Source organism: Stegodyphus dumicola, chromosome 3 (assembly GCF_044657685.1).
Source record: "Stegodyphus dumicola isolate Sdum_Otavi_A_Nest chromosome 3, ASM4465768v1".
NCBI lineage: Eukaryota > Metazoa > Arthropoda > Arachnida > Araneae > Eresidae > Stegodyphus > Stegodyphus dumicola.
Genome location: NC_140770.1, coordinates 22,988,705 through 23,006,535, shown reverse-complemented (window position 1 = coordinate 23,006,535; position 17,831 = coordinate 22,988,705). Strand labels below are relative to the sequence as shown.

At 34.3% G+C, this 17,831-nt stretch overlaps 1 protein-coding gene across 3 annotated transcripts in view; it reads right to left on the bottom strand.

Annotated features, from left to right (window-relative positions):
* Positions 1–17,831, bottom strand: part of LOC118183464 (uncharacterized) — a 194,202-nt gene that overhangs the window by 60,408 nt on the left and 115,963 nt on the right. For all 3 annotated transcript variants that reach the window (XM_085812641.1, XM_085812644.1, XM_085812643.1), the window contains exon 2: positions 15,140–15,386. In XM_085812641.1, the coding sequence (XP_085668767.1) occupies positions 15,140–15,386 (247 nt within the window). The remainder of the gene's footprint in view (positions 1–15,139; positions 15,387–17,831) is intronic.

Below are 17,831 nucleotides of genomic sequence, written 5' to 3'. Positions count from 1 at the left end.
ACGGACATATTTGAGAGCACCCTCATGCTGAATCCAGGTCCTTTCATCATAATCTTCAAATTCTTGCGATTTCGGGGTAAAAAATCCTGGTCATTCCTTACGCACATTCTCTAATATCTTCTGCATTTTCTTAGTTTACAGTCCATGGCGGTCCTGTTTATCTCATATTAATGGCGTAATCAGTTGGTTCCAACTTTCTGACCCACACTTTAGCTAAATTAAGGTCGGAGCTACTACACTTATAACTCCCCCCTCCCGGGGGTCGACGTTGAGAACTCTGCAAAGCTACTGGCTAGGATCTGTACCTAGGCAGTCTCTCGGCCACGAGGGTATAAAATTTATGAATTTGGTGGTTCAGAAGGCTCTGGGAAAGGTCACTTATTGGCCGGCCTCGGAATCTGGCACGTCCTAGCGCGGCGTGGTACTAGTAGCCCGGGGGTTTTCCCCGGGTTCGCTGGGTAATGTCCCGCTGCGACGGGCTCGCCCATGCGACTGGTAGGAGCATTAGACGACCGGTGCTGCCTGGTGTCTTATCCAGGTGGTGTGCTGCTCCCTTGGAGGGTAATAGTGGAGGTTGAACCTCCACGATGTGCCCAAAGGCGGAATAGACCTGAGGCAGGGAAGCCTAAAACTTACTTACTTACTTACTTACACTTATAACTTCAGGTAGATAACAATATTTTGCAACGTCGTTTTTCTCTTAGACAAATGGCTGTCTGCCAGGACATTATAAGAATTAAATTAAATATCTTATTTCTCTTAAAATCGCAACGCTTATGACGCTGCGAGCATGATAAATGCCCCGATAGTACATAAAACGCAATGTTGTACAGACTATTAGGTTTTTTTTGAGGACGGAAACCCGAAAAACCAACTGCCTTTGCCGAAACTCGAAACACGAGTCTACTAACTGCTAGTTAAATGTTCTAGCCCTTCACACTACGACAGCACGCAACGAGGAAAACCATAATTCCCTACATCTCTCCAATTAAGGACGACTGGGAAGAGAGAAGAGATCCAGCCGATTAAACATAAACTGACGAATTATCATTCACTACATTTTCAAATGGGTAGAACTGCAAAGTAGATTTACCGAAGAACATGAAAATTTAACTGTGCCTAGTCGGGATTTGAAATACGAATCTTCAACTTGTTAGCTCAAATCTTTATTTGGCGGTTGCTAAGAAGCAATATGTGTCTTCACCATTTGACAATTAAAGGGTTAATCTAGCGTACAGCTAAATAAGAATCATAATATTTGTAAAAGTGTCTTTCACATCTTTATATTTGTAAAAGTGCGCTTTTCACATATGAGGTATTTCACAGGGGACTAAAATATCCTGAACTGATGAATCGCTAGCCAACTCCACATCATTCTCGCGAATGGTTCTTAAGGAGAACTCATTTGCCATTTCAAAAATATTACCAAATTAAACTTTACTGAAGGTTGTTGCTAAACAGCGCTAAAAATGAAGGATCCTGTAACACAACTAAAGGAGTCGTATTTAGGATCTACAGCGCCTGGGGGGAGGAGTTAAAGATTTCGCGCTTTCTCCTGTTTGCTAACAATGGAAATATTTAATTTTAAAATTTCGTTACATCAGTTTGCCTTCCCCTTGATGCTGCGCCCAGGGACAGATGTCCCCCCTTGCCTCCTCTAGCTACGCCCCTGACTAAGGGTAATATAAGCCAGCAGAAGCAATGTTTCAGGAAAGCTGTGTACTTGTTCTTTTGCAAATTCTATTCCTTTGTCCCTATTGGTAGAGCTTAAATTATGCCGGATCCTGAAACAAATTATAATTCTAGACGGAGCCCTAAATAAGAAGGCTGCGGCACTTCTTCTATGTAACAATAATTCTCTGAACAACAATTTCAATAGAGATCTGATCTCGAAAATTTTATTTTTAGGAATAAAATTCTATTAAAAATTGCTTATTAAGTTTGAACATTTTATTTAATTTTAATCATATAATTACTTCAATCTTTAATTATTTAATTATTTCAATGTCTAATAATAATTATTAATTAATTGAACAATAATTTTTAATTAAATAAAAATAACAAAATACTGATTATTAATATTAATTCAATAATTATTATAAATTCTGGTAATCTGGGAATAATTAACTATTTAATTTCTTAATTATTAATGATTTTACTGGCCATTTTATTTATTTATTTACTCTTGTTCCTCTTTCCTGATGGTCTTGCATAGGGATCCGGCACTTCTAATTTTAGAAATTAAGCCCTGCCTATTGGTTATTGTAAACACCCGATATAACACCTTCTACTTTCCCGTATTACTGAGCAATATTTTAAAAATCGATCGGAGAAAAATTTTTATCAAAGGTATGAAAGTGAGTTTCCTAGTTTGAGATTGTCAACAAAAATACTAACAGTAGACTAACTGTAACTAAAATACTAACTGTAGAGTCAAGTGTCTAATACTAACTGCAGACACTTGCACTGTGAAGAATCAGTTGACAATTTAACTCGCAACAAAAATGGAATCATTCGTAAAAAAATTCGAATGCGTTTTACAATTTCATTGCCTATAATTTCTGCATCTAGCATATTTATTTTGTAACAAGTTTTGTAACTACCATTTTTGTTTGCTTTTTGTCTGGGACATTCTATATTATTATATCTAGGACTTTCGAAACCTTTCGTCTTACTCAATTTTATTAGCTACAATACAATATAAATTAGTTCGTAAAGATTCGTTATTGGGTAAGTACTCAAAACATATGCATCGAAATATGTAATATATTAAGTTTTCCTTCTCAAATACTGTTTGAAATTATAACAGTAATCAGAGAATTTTAGTGTCAAAACGCGAAAAACTTTGGTTTATCAGACATTTATACAAAGATTATTTTAATATCAAGAGCTAGTACTTATCAAAATAGTGTTCAGTTTTTTCACGGGAAAGTGGATAATACCGCAAAATTATTGTTGATTTGAAACAGTGTCAGTTTTGAAAATAATAATGGCAATGATTCATGTGTTTGATTGTTAAATTCAGGGGTATGTTTGCAGTATGCTATTTGGCCAACAGATGGCAGCACCACGTCCCAATTGGTGGCGCACTTGATTTAGGACTTGAGGGTTCTCTCTCTCTCTTTTTTTTTTTGTTTTTTAATTTTTATTAATTTAGGAAATATTCGCAAAAAGGGGAACATCATAAGCGTTTTCAAATCTACCTTTTAGAATTTCAACTGTTATACAAACTCTATAAGAAGGAATCGTACTGACAAGAGAAATTTTGCGCATGTTAACTAGCTCAGGTTCTTATTTGCATTTTAAATCGATCAAAGAGAAATTATGCATTGATTACCTGAGCACAGTGCTACAAGAGAAATTTTCAATAAACATCAGCACGAGATATAAATTGATTTCTTACGTAATAAGTGCTCCAAATCTGAAAATGTGAAAGTATCTCTGCATTTCATTTTAACCTCTTCCACATAAAAGAAGATTTGTTCAATTAATTTGCTGCTTCTCCTACCACTTGATATCTAATTAAAAATTTACATTAATTGTTATCAAAACGCACTGTGAACACACAAATACTTTCATCATTTTATGTGAACTTTTCTACTTGAATTTTTACTTTCTTGGTCCAAAGGGCTTTTTTTTCCCTGAAGGACTATTGTTTTAGTTTTGCCATTTTGCATCGAATCACTATAAACGGCGCATCACTTTTCAACTTGTTGCCACCAAATGCTAGAATCCTGCATTATATTTGAAGAAATTAAATAATGAAGGTTCTGCATAAATATATGTATGCTTCTCGCATTGTGATAAAACAACGCTACCAGTTTTGAAACAACGCTACCAGAGCCATCCAGTTTTGAAGGACGTAATCCTACTGCGAATATGGGTATCTGAAAGCCTAAATTTGAAATTTGTTTCATTATCGATTTCATATTTTGTAAACTTTTAACGAATCTTTGATTAACGCACTCGACGATTTAAAAGCGAGCAATGGCAACACTCTACGGGGGCGAAAAAACCTTTTTATCTCCAGCGCCCGGAGCTGTGTATCGGAAATTCTAAAGATATGCTCGTTTTAAAAATTTTTCAGACATTGTTGTTGAACTGAATTTTATGGTTTAAGTGCAAAGAACGTGATATTTAATAAATAAAGGTAACACCCTTTCTGAAACCTTTCAGAAAACCTTTTCATGTCTCGAAAGCACGACTTAGGATATGTATTAGATTTATATATAACATTGTTCTAATATAGGTATTTTGACACAAAGTCGGACTTTTTCTGAAATAACATCTCAATTTTTTTTACATATTTCGATTCTAAGACTCAAATTACGCCAAACTGCCAACTTTTGTAAAAGTCGCACGAGTAGCTTTTAAAAAATTAACTCTCAAAATTTTAGCTCCTCAATGTTAATTGACTTTGATATATTTATTAATTTCTCTTTTATTTATTAAACGTTTTTATTTCTTACTTTCGCATTACGAAATTTAGGTTCATTCCAGATAAAATTGGCCCATTTTTTACGATTTATTTCTAAAATTTGTGTTTTTAAATAATTTTTATAAATTTTTCCAAAAACATTTTGAATTATAACCTATAAAACTTTTGCCATCATCTTAAAGCAGATGTGTTTTTAAGCATACTTGCGAAAAATTAGAGGTTTTTAATTCAAAATTTTCTAAGATATACGTGAATAGCATTTTCGAAATTTACTGCAGAAATTGCTTATACTCAAAATTGAATTGGCTAAAATGTTTAATAGGAATAAGTTCTTTGAATATCAGCATTGGTTCATAATCCCTTCTATTCACGGAAATATTTGGCCTGATTTGAATTGCCGGTTTGGCTTAACCTTATTACTCGAGTAAAGACGGAACACCTTCGTATTTATTTATTAATTATTGTTCATTGAACGGGAGTTGGTTTGCTCCCCTTGAAAAGTCAACTAATTTCCGATCAATGACAATGATTACATGCATTTAATTTATTCCTTTTACAATTGAAATTTTGTTATTCATGATTTAATTCGAGTCCCCATTAAAACATTTTTAATATTTTACTTTCAAGTTACTTCAAAACATCTTTCAAAATATAACTTACTAGTATGGATTCACTCTTTTAAGATAATCCTACTATAATTAAACTTAGGAGATAATATAATCAATTAATCAATATTATTTAGTAAATAAATTATTATTAACTTACTTTGCAGCAATTGCGCAAGTAGTAGTAACTTGTTTTCGTACTAAATGAATTTAAGATCATACAACATTTGATATGTTAGAACAATATATAAATCTAATAGATATCCTAAGCCGCGCTTTCGAGACATGAAACGCAATTTGTATTTCGTCAATTGGCCAGTATAACGGAAAATATTGAACTGTCCTTTTTTTTTTTTTAGTCCAAAGGGATTTGAATCCCGAAGGACTATTAGTTTCGTTTTGGCATTTTGCGTCGGACTCATAAATGTCGGTTCACTTTTCAAACTGTTGCCACAAAATGTTAGAGTCCTGCATTATATTTGAAGAAATTAAATAATGAAAAATCTGCATAAATGTGTGTATATTTCTCGTATTGTGATAAAACAACGGTACATAGAGTCATCGAATTTTGAATAACGTAATCCTCCAACGAATATGAGCATGTGGAAGACCCAATTTGAAATTTGAAATTTGTTTTATGATCGATTTCCTATTTTTTAAAACTTTGACGAATTTTTGATTAACAAACTCAAGGATTTCAAAGCGAGCAATGGCAACGTTGTGCAGAAAAAACATTTTTATCTCCAGCGCGTGAGTCTCTGTATCGGAAATTCTAAAGATATGCTCGTTTTAAAACTATTTTGCGATATTGCTGTTGCACTGGATCTTATGGTTTAAGTGCGAGGAACATGATATTTAATAAAGAAAGGTAACACACAAAATGTTAAAAAACGCCCCTTTGGACGTAATTTAAAATCTGAAATATTTCAGATTTATTTATTTATTTATTTATTTATTTATTTATTTATTTATTTTTTTAAGCGCAGTGTACATACAAAATGACACAATGTAACACTTAGTTTCCATAAAACTCAAGACTGTGCTTTCACTTTTGTCTTTCATTCTCGTGCATTGAAAAAAATCATTTATATTCATAGTTCATAAATATTAGATTTTGAAATTAACATTTTGTAGTTACCTTTATAATATTCTAAAGATTACAAAAATGATATAGGTTTTGATGAAAATAATGGATTTTACAACTTGTTTCCCCATTCTCTGAGAAAATGTAAGCGTGTCTTCACTGGTATGTTCCATACTATTAAATGGAGAACTACATATATTTCACTTTACTGCATCGCTTTCTATTGTACCACAAAATTTGTTCTGCAGAAATGATTCTCCTTCTGAAACAAAATTCTGGAATTATTGCCTTACGTCCCACTCTCGCCATACCCCTCCCCCAATGCCTTGATATGCTCGGACAATCAATCTACCAAACCAGAATTTAGTTGCGTAGAAGTCTTTGTGCGGGGAGAAAGTTGAAGGGCTCCCAGTTGCCGGCTGATCGCAGACGAGATAAAGAGAGAAAAAACTGAAAACAGGTTACTATATGCGGAGGATTTAGGATCCAAACTATAACCGCAGAGGAATAAATATTTTAGTACTTTTCTTACTTGGCTCCATAATGAGATACGTTCCGCAATAGAAGAAGAGGAAGAATGACCTTGCTTGTTTGCATTAGCTGTACACAAGTCACGTGACGTCATCTGCATTGTTTGTTTACAAAAGGTATACATAAGTCACGTAATCAATGAGGTCATTAGAATGTATCTCATTTTTCTAATTTTTATTTTGTCTGGGCCATAATTTTTTAACCCAAATTTTTTACCTGCCTTTAACTATTTCGTATCAAGAAATCCGAAATCATTTTTCTCTCAAAACAAAATCTCCCTCCTTTTATTTACCTTTCCCTCGCACCTAAGGTTAGTTTTCGCCCTGCGGGCAGAAAGACTTATCGGGCGCAAAACAAAACATCTGTTTACTTTGTCTGTCTAGGATGGAATAGTAATTCAGTTTCCACAGTATCCATTTTCCAAATTCATTCCTAGTGTGGTTGAAAATTAATATAATTAAAATATCTAACGATTTTTTTTTTTTTTTTTTTTTTTAAGTCCAAAGGGATTTGAATCCCGAAGGACTATTAGTTTCGTTTTGGCATTTTGCGTCGGACTCATAAATGTCGGTTCACTTTTCAAACTGTTGCCACAAAATGTTAGAGTCCTGCATTATATTTGAAGAAATTAAATAATGAAAAATCTGCATAAATGTGTGTATATTTCTCGTATTGTGATAAAACAACGGTCATAGAGTCATCGAATTTTGAATAACGTAATCCTCCAACGAATATGAGCATGTGGAAGACCCAATTTGAAATTTGAAATTTGTTTTATGATCGATTTCCTATTTTTTAAAACTTTGACGAATTTTTGATTAACAAACTCAAGGATTTCAAAGCGAGCAATGGCAACGTTGTGCAGAAAAAACATTTTTATCTCCAGCGCGTGAGTCTCTGTATCGGAAATTCTAAAGATATGCTCGTTTTAAAACTATTTTGCGATATTGCTGTTGCACTGGATCTTATGGTTTAAGTGCGAGGAACATGATATTTAATAAAGAAAGGTAACACACAAAATGTTAAAAAACGCCCCTTTGAACGTAATTTAAAATCTGAAACATTTCAGATTTTTTTTTTTTTAAATTTATTTAATTTTATTTATTTATGTTTTAAATTTTTGGTTTTAAACTTTTTGTTTTAAACATATCGATACTAGTAGAGTTATGTATGACAAGTTCTCGAATGTAAATGTTGGAAAGACGCCTTCGTGCTAAAGCTTCGAAAGCTCATACAACAGTATTCAAGCTTCCACTCGAAGATATGCTAAACTCGAAATTTTATGTCTCGAGTTAAATTTTTTGGCATCCATTAAAATGAATATTTGTGCGTCGAGTGAAAGTGGTAAAAATTATTACAAACATAATGCAACAATCAAATGAAATTTTTTTGAATATAACATAATCAAACATATGTTGCATTATATATAAAAAAGGTATGAGTATAAACTTGGGGGGGGGGAACTCAAAGCATGGTTTTAAAATGCTTTGTAAGAAAGTTTTGCTGAAACAGCAAATTTCAGAATTCAGTGTTATTTTTAACATTGTAAAGAATCATTTAGTTTTTAAACTAACCAGTTTTTGTTCAATTACTTCTCTTTTCTAGCTTCCCTCATTCCCGTTTCTTGCCAGAATGATATTTCACATTCGCTTGTTATGCAAAGTAGATTAGGTTAGGTTATTTAATTACGCCTCGAGCCTCGAGGGCTATCTGCCTAAGGGGAGGGATGCCTTCGTGGAGGACTTTCTAAGGGAAATTGGCTCGTATACACGTTACACATAAGGAAAACCACGAAAACACCCATGCAGCCAGCCCGTTCGCGGGATTCGAACCTCAGACCGAACTACCAGTGTTCAGCGACTTTACCGCTCGGCCGCTAGTGGGCTGCAAAGTAGAGTAGAAAGATACTATTTAAGCTGGTGTCTGAGTTACTTCAGACGGAGCGTGTTCTGATGTTCGGCCACCTTGTTTCGCTGATTTAAGCTCGCTATTTTACGACCGTGCATATTAATTGCCGGTTTATCTACGTCGGTGGTAGGGCTAATAGCCAACTTGCGTTAATTGTATCTGTGCAGCTTCGATTAATTATTTAACTTAGTTTTAAATTTAAAATTCTGTTTCGAGTAGCAGCCAAAAGTACTTGCTAAGTTTGAAAGCACCAGAAATGCCGCTAGGAGATTCCTTTTTGAGTTGAATAAAAGGGTCTTTTACACCCTTCAGTCTTGTCATTGATACAGTATCAACTTAGCGAATAGCGCTTCATAGCTGAAGTACGGATCTAGCCAGTAAACTAAAGTTAATTTTTAACTAGAATATTACAACATAAATAAAACTATTAGGAATTCTAGTTTTTAAAAAAGTTAGTAAAAATTTAGTTAAGGGGACTCATACACCTTAAAACCCGTAAGATGTTTGAATAGGTGACTGTTGCGAGAATTGGGATAACTTATTTATTTTAAAAGCAATTACTACCAACTTTCTACAGCTGGCTACATAATATAGCTGCTTTCTGAAATAGTAATCAGAAAGTTTGTGTTGCCACAAATATTTTTATAATTTAACCCGCTTTGAGACAACATTTTTCGAAATGTTTCCAACTTGCGCGCACCGTTTAAAACATTCTGTTTCAAAATTTGATTCCATATTTAATATATAGCTTTTATAAAATTTGGAAACTACTGTGAACCTAAAATTCTAAAAATTTCATGTTAAATTTTTATTTTATTTTGAGTGGAGTATGTAAAATGTATTTTATTAACAAAATTTGTAATGTTTTCGTCCATAAAATTTTTCAATATTAAAATATTCATCAAATTGTTGGTTCAGTTAGAAAGTAGTGCCCATACAAAGAATTCCACCCAATTTCAAGTATGTACCATTAGCCATTTTTAAAATATCATGCGCGCAAGGTGGAAACACGGCGAAATATTTTGTCACAAAGAGGATTAAATTACAAAAATATTGGTGGCAACACAAACTTTCTGGTTACTAGTTTCCAAAGCAGCTATATTATGTAGTCAGCTATAAAAGGTTGGAAGTAATTGCTTTTAAAATAAATAAAATATCCAAATTCTTGCAACAGTCACATATTCGAAGATCATGAGAGGTTTAAGGTGTATGAGGCCCCTTAAGTTAATATTGGGTCAGTCCATAAATTCGTGCGCACTTTTTGGTAAATTTTTAAATAACATAAAAAAACACAATTTAATATTTTAATCATTTATATATTATCCTCCATTATCTACAATGTCTCGCCATCTTACAGGCAGCTTTTTATGCCATTGCTGTAGAAAGACTCTGGTTTTGATGCAAAAAAAAAAAAAAAAAAAAAAAACTTGAAAGTTCATGGTCTACATCCTGTTAAGAATTTAATTTTTTTTCCCAGTAAAAAATTTTGTAAGGCACTAAATAAGTGAAAATCACTTGGGGCAATATCTGGGGAGTAAGCAGGATATGGCAAAAGCTCCCAATTGAATTCACTCATTTTTTGCAATGCTGTTCGAGCCGTATGCGGTGTAGAGTTGTCACAATGAAACAACACTTTCTTGATAATCACCAATTTTTTGCGTTTTTTGATCAATTCTGAGTTTAGACGGCAAAGTTGTTCACCATAAACTGCTGAATAAATCCTTTGATTTGCTTCTAACAGTTCAAAACGTCCTGAAACGGGGTACATCATCCATGCTGCTTTTTCCAACTTTAAATTTTTTTAACCATTTCTGAGCAGTCCTTACAGTAATAGTGTGTTCACCATGTACACTATTAATTTTTATCCCCGCAAACCTGGCCCACCAGCGGCCGAGCGGTAAAGTCGCTGAACACTGGTAGTTCGGTCCGAGGTTCGAATCCCGCGAACGGGCTGGCTGCATGGGCGTTTTCGTGGTTTTCCCCATGTGTAACGTGTATACGAGCCAGTTTCGCTTAGAAAGTCCTCCACGAAGGCATCCCTCCTCTTAGGCAGATAGCCCTTGTGTGCTTTGCCATAACTCAACACACCAACACCAACCCTGCAAACCTGTCAGATTCACCACACAGAAATAAAAAATGTAGCCTAGCACGTTTGTACTGATTATCTATACTCATCTTCTATGGGTACTAAAATGTGTTCGATATTTACGAAAGTTGGTGATGAACCGAATAATATGTTAGACAAACGATGACAAGTTTCAACAGGATCAAAATTGTATTGTTTTAGTAAATGCGTCATCGTGAATTCCACGCATACACTTAATGCGCACGAACTTATGAACTGACCCGATAAAAATAAAAGCAATAGGTGAACTATTTATCAGACTTCAGTTAAATTAAAAACTATTCAAAATAACAATATATTAACATACTTGTTTTATTTTCTCTGAAATAAAAGTACAGGCAGGAACTTTCTTCGGCAAAAGTTATCGCAGAAGAGATTTAGAATTAAGCAAGATGGATTTCAGTTATGAAATTACTCCTATATTTACTCCATTTAAAGAAAAGAGAAACGTTATATCTGAATAATAAACGTTATATGTAGTTGCGCTAATTAATGCTACTTTAGTATACGGTAAGTAGTGTTATTATGCAATGAAATATTGCGAAATATTTTTTAAAAACTGCATATTTGACTTATTTTTCTTGGTGCTTACGTATTTGCATTGTCTTCGAATTTTTAGTCCAAATGTGTTAGCTCAGAAGGGATTCTCGAAGAATCACTTTTCAAATTGTTGTCACCAAATATTATCGCCCTGCATTATTTTACAAGAAATTAAATAAAGGAGAATGTGCATGAATGTAGGTATGCTTCTTGCATTGTGTTAAAAAAACGACGGTATCTAGAGCCATCAAATTATGAATAATGTAATCTTCTACTCGAATATGGCACCAGCAAGCCAGAATTTTGAATTTTTTTTATTATCTATTTCACACTTTTTAAATCTTTAACGAATTTTTGATTAACATACTCAACAATTTCAAAGCGAGCAATAGCACTGTACAGAATACACATTTTATCTCCAGCGCGCAAGACTGTCTATCGGAGAGTTTAAAGATATGTTGTTTTTAAATATTTTGATAAAACATTTAATTAAATAGTAGTGATACTGCTGCTGAATTGAATTTTATTTTGTTTAAATGCAAAGAACATGATGTTTAATAAATAAAGGTAAAATACAAAATGTAAAAAAAAAATGCTCATTTGTGTGTAATATAAAATCTGAAAGCCTGACATTTTTTTTCTTCTTTTTCCCTTTCTTTTTCTTTTGGGAGGGGGGGGGGTTGGCTTGCTTGTTTTTATTGTAACAATGGTCATAATTTTTAAAGTAGCAATATTTATTTAAGAGATCAAAAGCTGTTAAGCGGTTCCGCTTAAAACGTGGCAATTTTTATTGATAACCAGATAACAGACGCAGAACTAGGTAACAAAATGTCCCACACATTCTGGATCTTATAGATATCAGATTATCCGATTAAAATTGTTAATACCGTGAAAAAGAATTTTTTCTCGAGCTATTGAATGTACCTCGGGATGGAAAAGCATTGCATGTAGTGATTCTGTTCATGCATTTAATCAATTAAATTTATAATGATCACTGTTTTCCTTTAAAATCTACCTTACTGCCAATGAAGTCTTTTCAAATAACATTCGAATGCCTATCTACTTCAAAACTTTCTCTTAAAAAAAGAAAAAAGGAAATATATATATATATATGTGTGTGTGTGATGTACCAGCTTTTGTCCGGAATAAATAGATTGGTGAAGAATCATAGATGTAGTCGTAGCTTAAATTATCAGACTATAAGTTTAAAAAACAGGATCCATTTATTATTGGTCAGGAGAAATAGCAGTTACAAAATCAAATATCCGGAGTAAATAAAAAAAGATTTATTAATAACTTTTTGTATGAGGTTTATTGCATCGTTACATTAAAGAAAAGACTCCCAATATTCCTTTGCGAGTCTTTTTGTAGCCTCTGGAAAGGCGGAGCTTCAAAGAAATGACGTCAACCAATCCAGTTCGCATTAAATATTTTCAGAACATTGTATAACTGTATGTGTAGAAAAGGCGGGAAAAACAACTTGACTACGGGGCTGTGAATTTAATTCCACGTATTTTCAAATAAGAGACCGTCACCATTAAAAAATGAAAAGAACATACAGTTAGAATTTTAAGCAAGTAGCTTAAAATTCTAACTATTGTATTCTTGACTGTAGAATTTTATTATTACATATATATATAGATATAATAAGAATATTGAGTATCTCTTCAATATTATATTTTTTCAACAAATTTTACAATTGCATTTAGAACTTCACTAGCCGCACGCCAGATGATCACATGAAATGCTAGTAGCGCCATCTTACGGCAGGAATTTCGCTGAAATGAAGCCGGATTTGAGGGTGTTCGAACTACTGAATGCTGCATTATCTGACTTTTACTCCATTGAGTATTCTTTTTTAAGCTACTTGCTTTACGCTAAGGTAAAATGTCTACTAAAAGCTTCCTGTCAATAAATAATAGTGAACAAATGCTGACTAATATACTTTCCACAGCAACTTCGTTTTGAATCCTTAAGTGCTGATAAGATTGATGACTTCTGAGAAATAAATACGAGATTATCAGACTGCGAGAACTACTGTTCACTCATATTGAACCCCAGATATTTATCAACTGTGCTCCGAACTGTTTAGTTTTCAGTCTTCGAAATTATGGAGCATAATTTTACACAGGTTTAGCATGAAAGAAATAAACAGATGAAATGCTGATGGCTTTTATCGGGAAGTACTTAGTACCATTTTATAGAGAAAGTCCAAAAGTTTGGAACATTCTCTCCTTTCGTTAGTCTTCATGATGTCAAAAGACAGTCTTGACATCCCTCTAACAATATGGCAACTAATCAGACACAGTGTATGTGTTTAAACAAGCAAAAATAGATTTCGTTATTGTTATGAGGAATCATTTTACAACGCAATATGGATAGATAATCTAACTCGGCGTTGAGCGGGCTGTCCAACAGATCACAGGGGATGGCTCTGGGATGTTGGCCACCAAGAAATCCTACTTCTCGTGAGGATACCTTAAGGATTAAGTTCTTATTCCCCCTTTTCCTGTAGGTTCTTAAATAATACATCACAACAGCTACTTCACTTCTGACATGCGCATGCTGAGATCTTCGTGTCTTCTTTTGAAGAATCTGACTGTCGGATTGATATCTGTTGTGTTACAGGTACAGGTAGAAGCTAGGTCAGTGCCTCCGTAGTACCACAGGTAATTGAGGTATTGCTGAACATAGCTAACTGTTAAACTTTCCACCCCAATTTTGAGGGAGAACACCCCGGGGGGTGGTCCGAGGTTCTCCCGCCCCTCTTTTTTTACCATCAACCACTTGAGAGGACTACTGTTGTGTTACAAGAAGAGCATATATAGAACATTTGTAACAGACAGGTAAGGATAGGGGTGATCTAACCAGTACGGCCAATTTGCAAAAAGTGCTGACACCTCTATGCTAGATGACCATTGTTGACCAAAGCACGAGGGTGCCTCAGCATTAAGACCAAAACCTATCCGGCACCCTCATGATGTTCAATATATATGGCATGAAGAATATAAACTTTATCAAGATGTGGGACATTTATATGAAGACCTCAGTCAAAAGTTAATGTTTTGAATAAATATGCGGGCATCTTTTGCAAGTTAACCATTGTTCATCAAGACACGAGCCCGGCACTCTTATGAAGTCCACGAAGAATACAACCTTCATCAACATGACGGGCGCCCATGAGCGGGTCTTCATTTTAGTGAATAGTCACAGACCTGCATAAAGATGACTGCAGCCTGTTAAAGTTCAATTTAGAACTTGGAGAAGGCAACTTCCATCAAAGTGCCGTACTCTTATGATGGTTTCAGTCTTGGCAAAATCTCCATCGTAAAGGTGCCGGTACCTTTAAACAAGTGGGCTACTGTTTGCCAAGGATGCTCAGGAATAAAGGCGTCTACACTCTTTTAAAACCGACACCATCACAAAGTTCAGTGTACAGCTTGAAGAAAGCAACTTCCGTAGAGATGCTGGTACTTTTGTATCGGAGCATCTTTATTAATCCCCCATCAAAGTACCGGCACCATTATGAGGTTCATTTTATAACTTGGAGAAAGCACTTTTCGTCGAGGTGCCGGTAGCTTTTTATCATAGCATCTCTCTCACGGCTTATGCCTTGGCAAACTATCGCCGTCTTGCATAAAGGAGTCGACAACTTTAGAGATAAGGCAGACAGACATACAGCCATCCTCGCCGCGGGAAATTTCCAAAATTCCTAGTAGCCCCATCCCTTCCTGAACTTAGCCAATGTAAACTAAGATATATTCATTTCCTAACCATGAAAGTATTTCAGCCGGGCTTATTAAAACTCTTCTTGCTATCGAAAATGTGAAAGCGTTTAGGCTAAACCAGTATAGGTGGATACGAACAATTTATCTTGATTATATCTTTGAAAGAAATATCAGTCTTACCTCCAAGATATACGGATATGGCAACAACGGCCAAGATGGCCGCAACAATGAGAGCAACGGCAGAGACAAGTGCTGCTGTGCTACAACATCCTCGACGCCGCTTCCGGCTCCGCCTACTTCGGCGCTCCTCCCACACGAGGTAAGGGGGCGCCTTGCTGCCCTCGCGACCGCCCTGCTGGTGATAAGCGGAGGTGTAGGGTAGGTAATCCTCCGGGAACGATGTGAAAGCAAGATTATCCAGACGCTCCTGAAAAGAAATGGCTCGTTAGTTACGCTACAGTAATCATTGCATCAAATCAATCAGTTGCTTTCAAGACCTCCGAGCGGAAAGATCAGATAATATTTAAGACGAATTATTTTTTATATTTAATTAAACACAACTATCTCTAGATCTTAAAAGTTGGGTTAGATTTGAGATTCTCTTACTGTGAGTCACGTATGAAGAGTCGCATATGCTTACTGCATCTTCAGGAAGCGCTGATATTCTAATGCTTTAAATATTAGACTTCTTGCCCACGTTACCCAAGATGTCCTTAGGATGTCCTGTTTACGTAACTACATCTCGAATACAGAAGACATGATATCTCGAAGCACATGATATTTAATAAATAAAGGTAACAAACAACGTTAAAAAAAACGCCCCTTTGGGCGTAATGTAAAATCTGAAAGCTTTCAGATCCCCCCCCCCCCAATAAAGTTAGTGGCAGAGCAATGTTATTATAGATCACAAGACATTCTACAGCTTGAATCTCTTCACTAGCCTTTGTAAACATCGCACCCTTTATAGTATATTGTCCTGGGGTATTTACCAAAACGTTTCAGATTTTTTTTTTTTTTTTTATAATAGAACAACATAGTAGTAAAAGTTTTCTAAACAAATATATCTTTCATGCTAATTTTTTCAATAAACGGAAAACTAAAACAGAATAACTTTGAAAAACTTCTAAATGATTATAACTGTTGTGAAACACGAAAAAAGAACATCATATTCAGTTTAAAGACGACAAGCAGGCAAAAGTGCTGGCTAATCAAAGGGATTTTTAATTTCATTTTGATACCTTTATATGGATTTGCATAAACTGAAGTTAAATGATATGCAACGTGCAAAAAACAAAGTGGTGAGGGGCAGTTCTATATCTCCCGTTCTACTGGACCAATTGTCGATATTTAACATGCGGTTTCCATGTTTCGAAAGCGCGCCTTAGGATAAATAGGATAAATATTAGATTTAGATATCGCATTATTGTGACGTAGGTATTTTGACACAAAATCGGACTTTTTCTGAATTATTATAACACTCCCCCCCCCGTATTTCGATTCTATGATTCAAAATTTTCCTAGATATCAAATTTTGTAATTTTTGGTTAAAATTTTACGGAGAAATTTGAAAATTTATCATGGCACATTTTTTTTTTTCAGTTTTCGCCAAGAATAATTCACTTGGCGAACTTCTTAATTTATAGCAACCTATTTTCCTTTCCTTTCATTGTACACGAGTGGAAAAAATGCCGTCCTTCATACTTTCAAATAATTTTAACAAAGTAGGTAAACCACATTTGGCGTTATTATCGTTTATAAGTAAATATGCGAAATTTCAAAACGCGCGAATATTTAAATTCACGTTATCTTAGGAAATTTTGAATAAAAAAACTCTAATTTTCTGTAGGTATGCTTAGAAATATATTTACTTTCTGATGATGGTAAAAGTGGTATAGGTTATAATTCAAAAAGTTTTCCGAAAAATTTATAAAAATTATTTAAAAGTACAAATTTTAAAAATAAATAAAAAAAATTGGTGAATTTTATTTGGAATGAACCAACATTTCGAATTGTGAAAGGAAGAATCAAGTTAGCTTTATAAAAAAAGTATATTAATACAAATATACCAAATTCAATTAACATGGTGGAGCTTAAATTTTAAGAATTTAAGCTAAACTAATTTTTTAAAAACTACTCGTGCGATTTTTGCAAAACTTGGCAGTTTGGCATAATTTGAGTCGCAGACTCGAAATATGGAAAAAAAAAAAATGGTACGTTATTTCAGAAAAAGTCCGATTTTCTGTCAAAATACCCATTTTAGAACAATGCTATAAATCTAATATATACGTTTAGTACCATAATGTAATTTGTTATCCAGAAAATCCTTTGGCACGTCCTTTTTTATCCTATAACGGGAAAAAATCCCACTTTTCTTTGTCATATTAACCTACTGCATTTTTTTTTCAAAATATATTTTAAAATTCTTTTTAAATCCATATAGGTAAAACACTCCCAAGAACTACTATTATGAACTACTGTTTTCAACTATGAACTTTAGTTTCACTCTTTATTGATTGCCAACACATTTCCGAATTGTTTCACGAAATCAAGTTTAATGTACAACTGGAATTCATTCCAAGGCCAAAGAAGATCTGAAGTAAATTTTGTTTCGAAATCTACGACAAGAAACACATGCAACTACTTTTATGTTACACTCGCCTCAGTTGGGGTTATTAGAAGGAGTTGTGCAAGTGACTTCTTTACGAATCAATCCCACGCTAGTTTCGTTATCGAAAGCACCGATTACGAGAGCATCGACATTTTGACCTTTCGCCAAGGACATCGATGTCGAAAATTTTTAACCCGGTACCACTATGCGATTCCTAGTAAGTGATAGTTATGGTCGAATGACCCACTATTGCATCGATGCAGA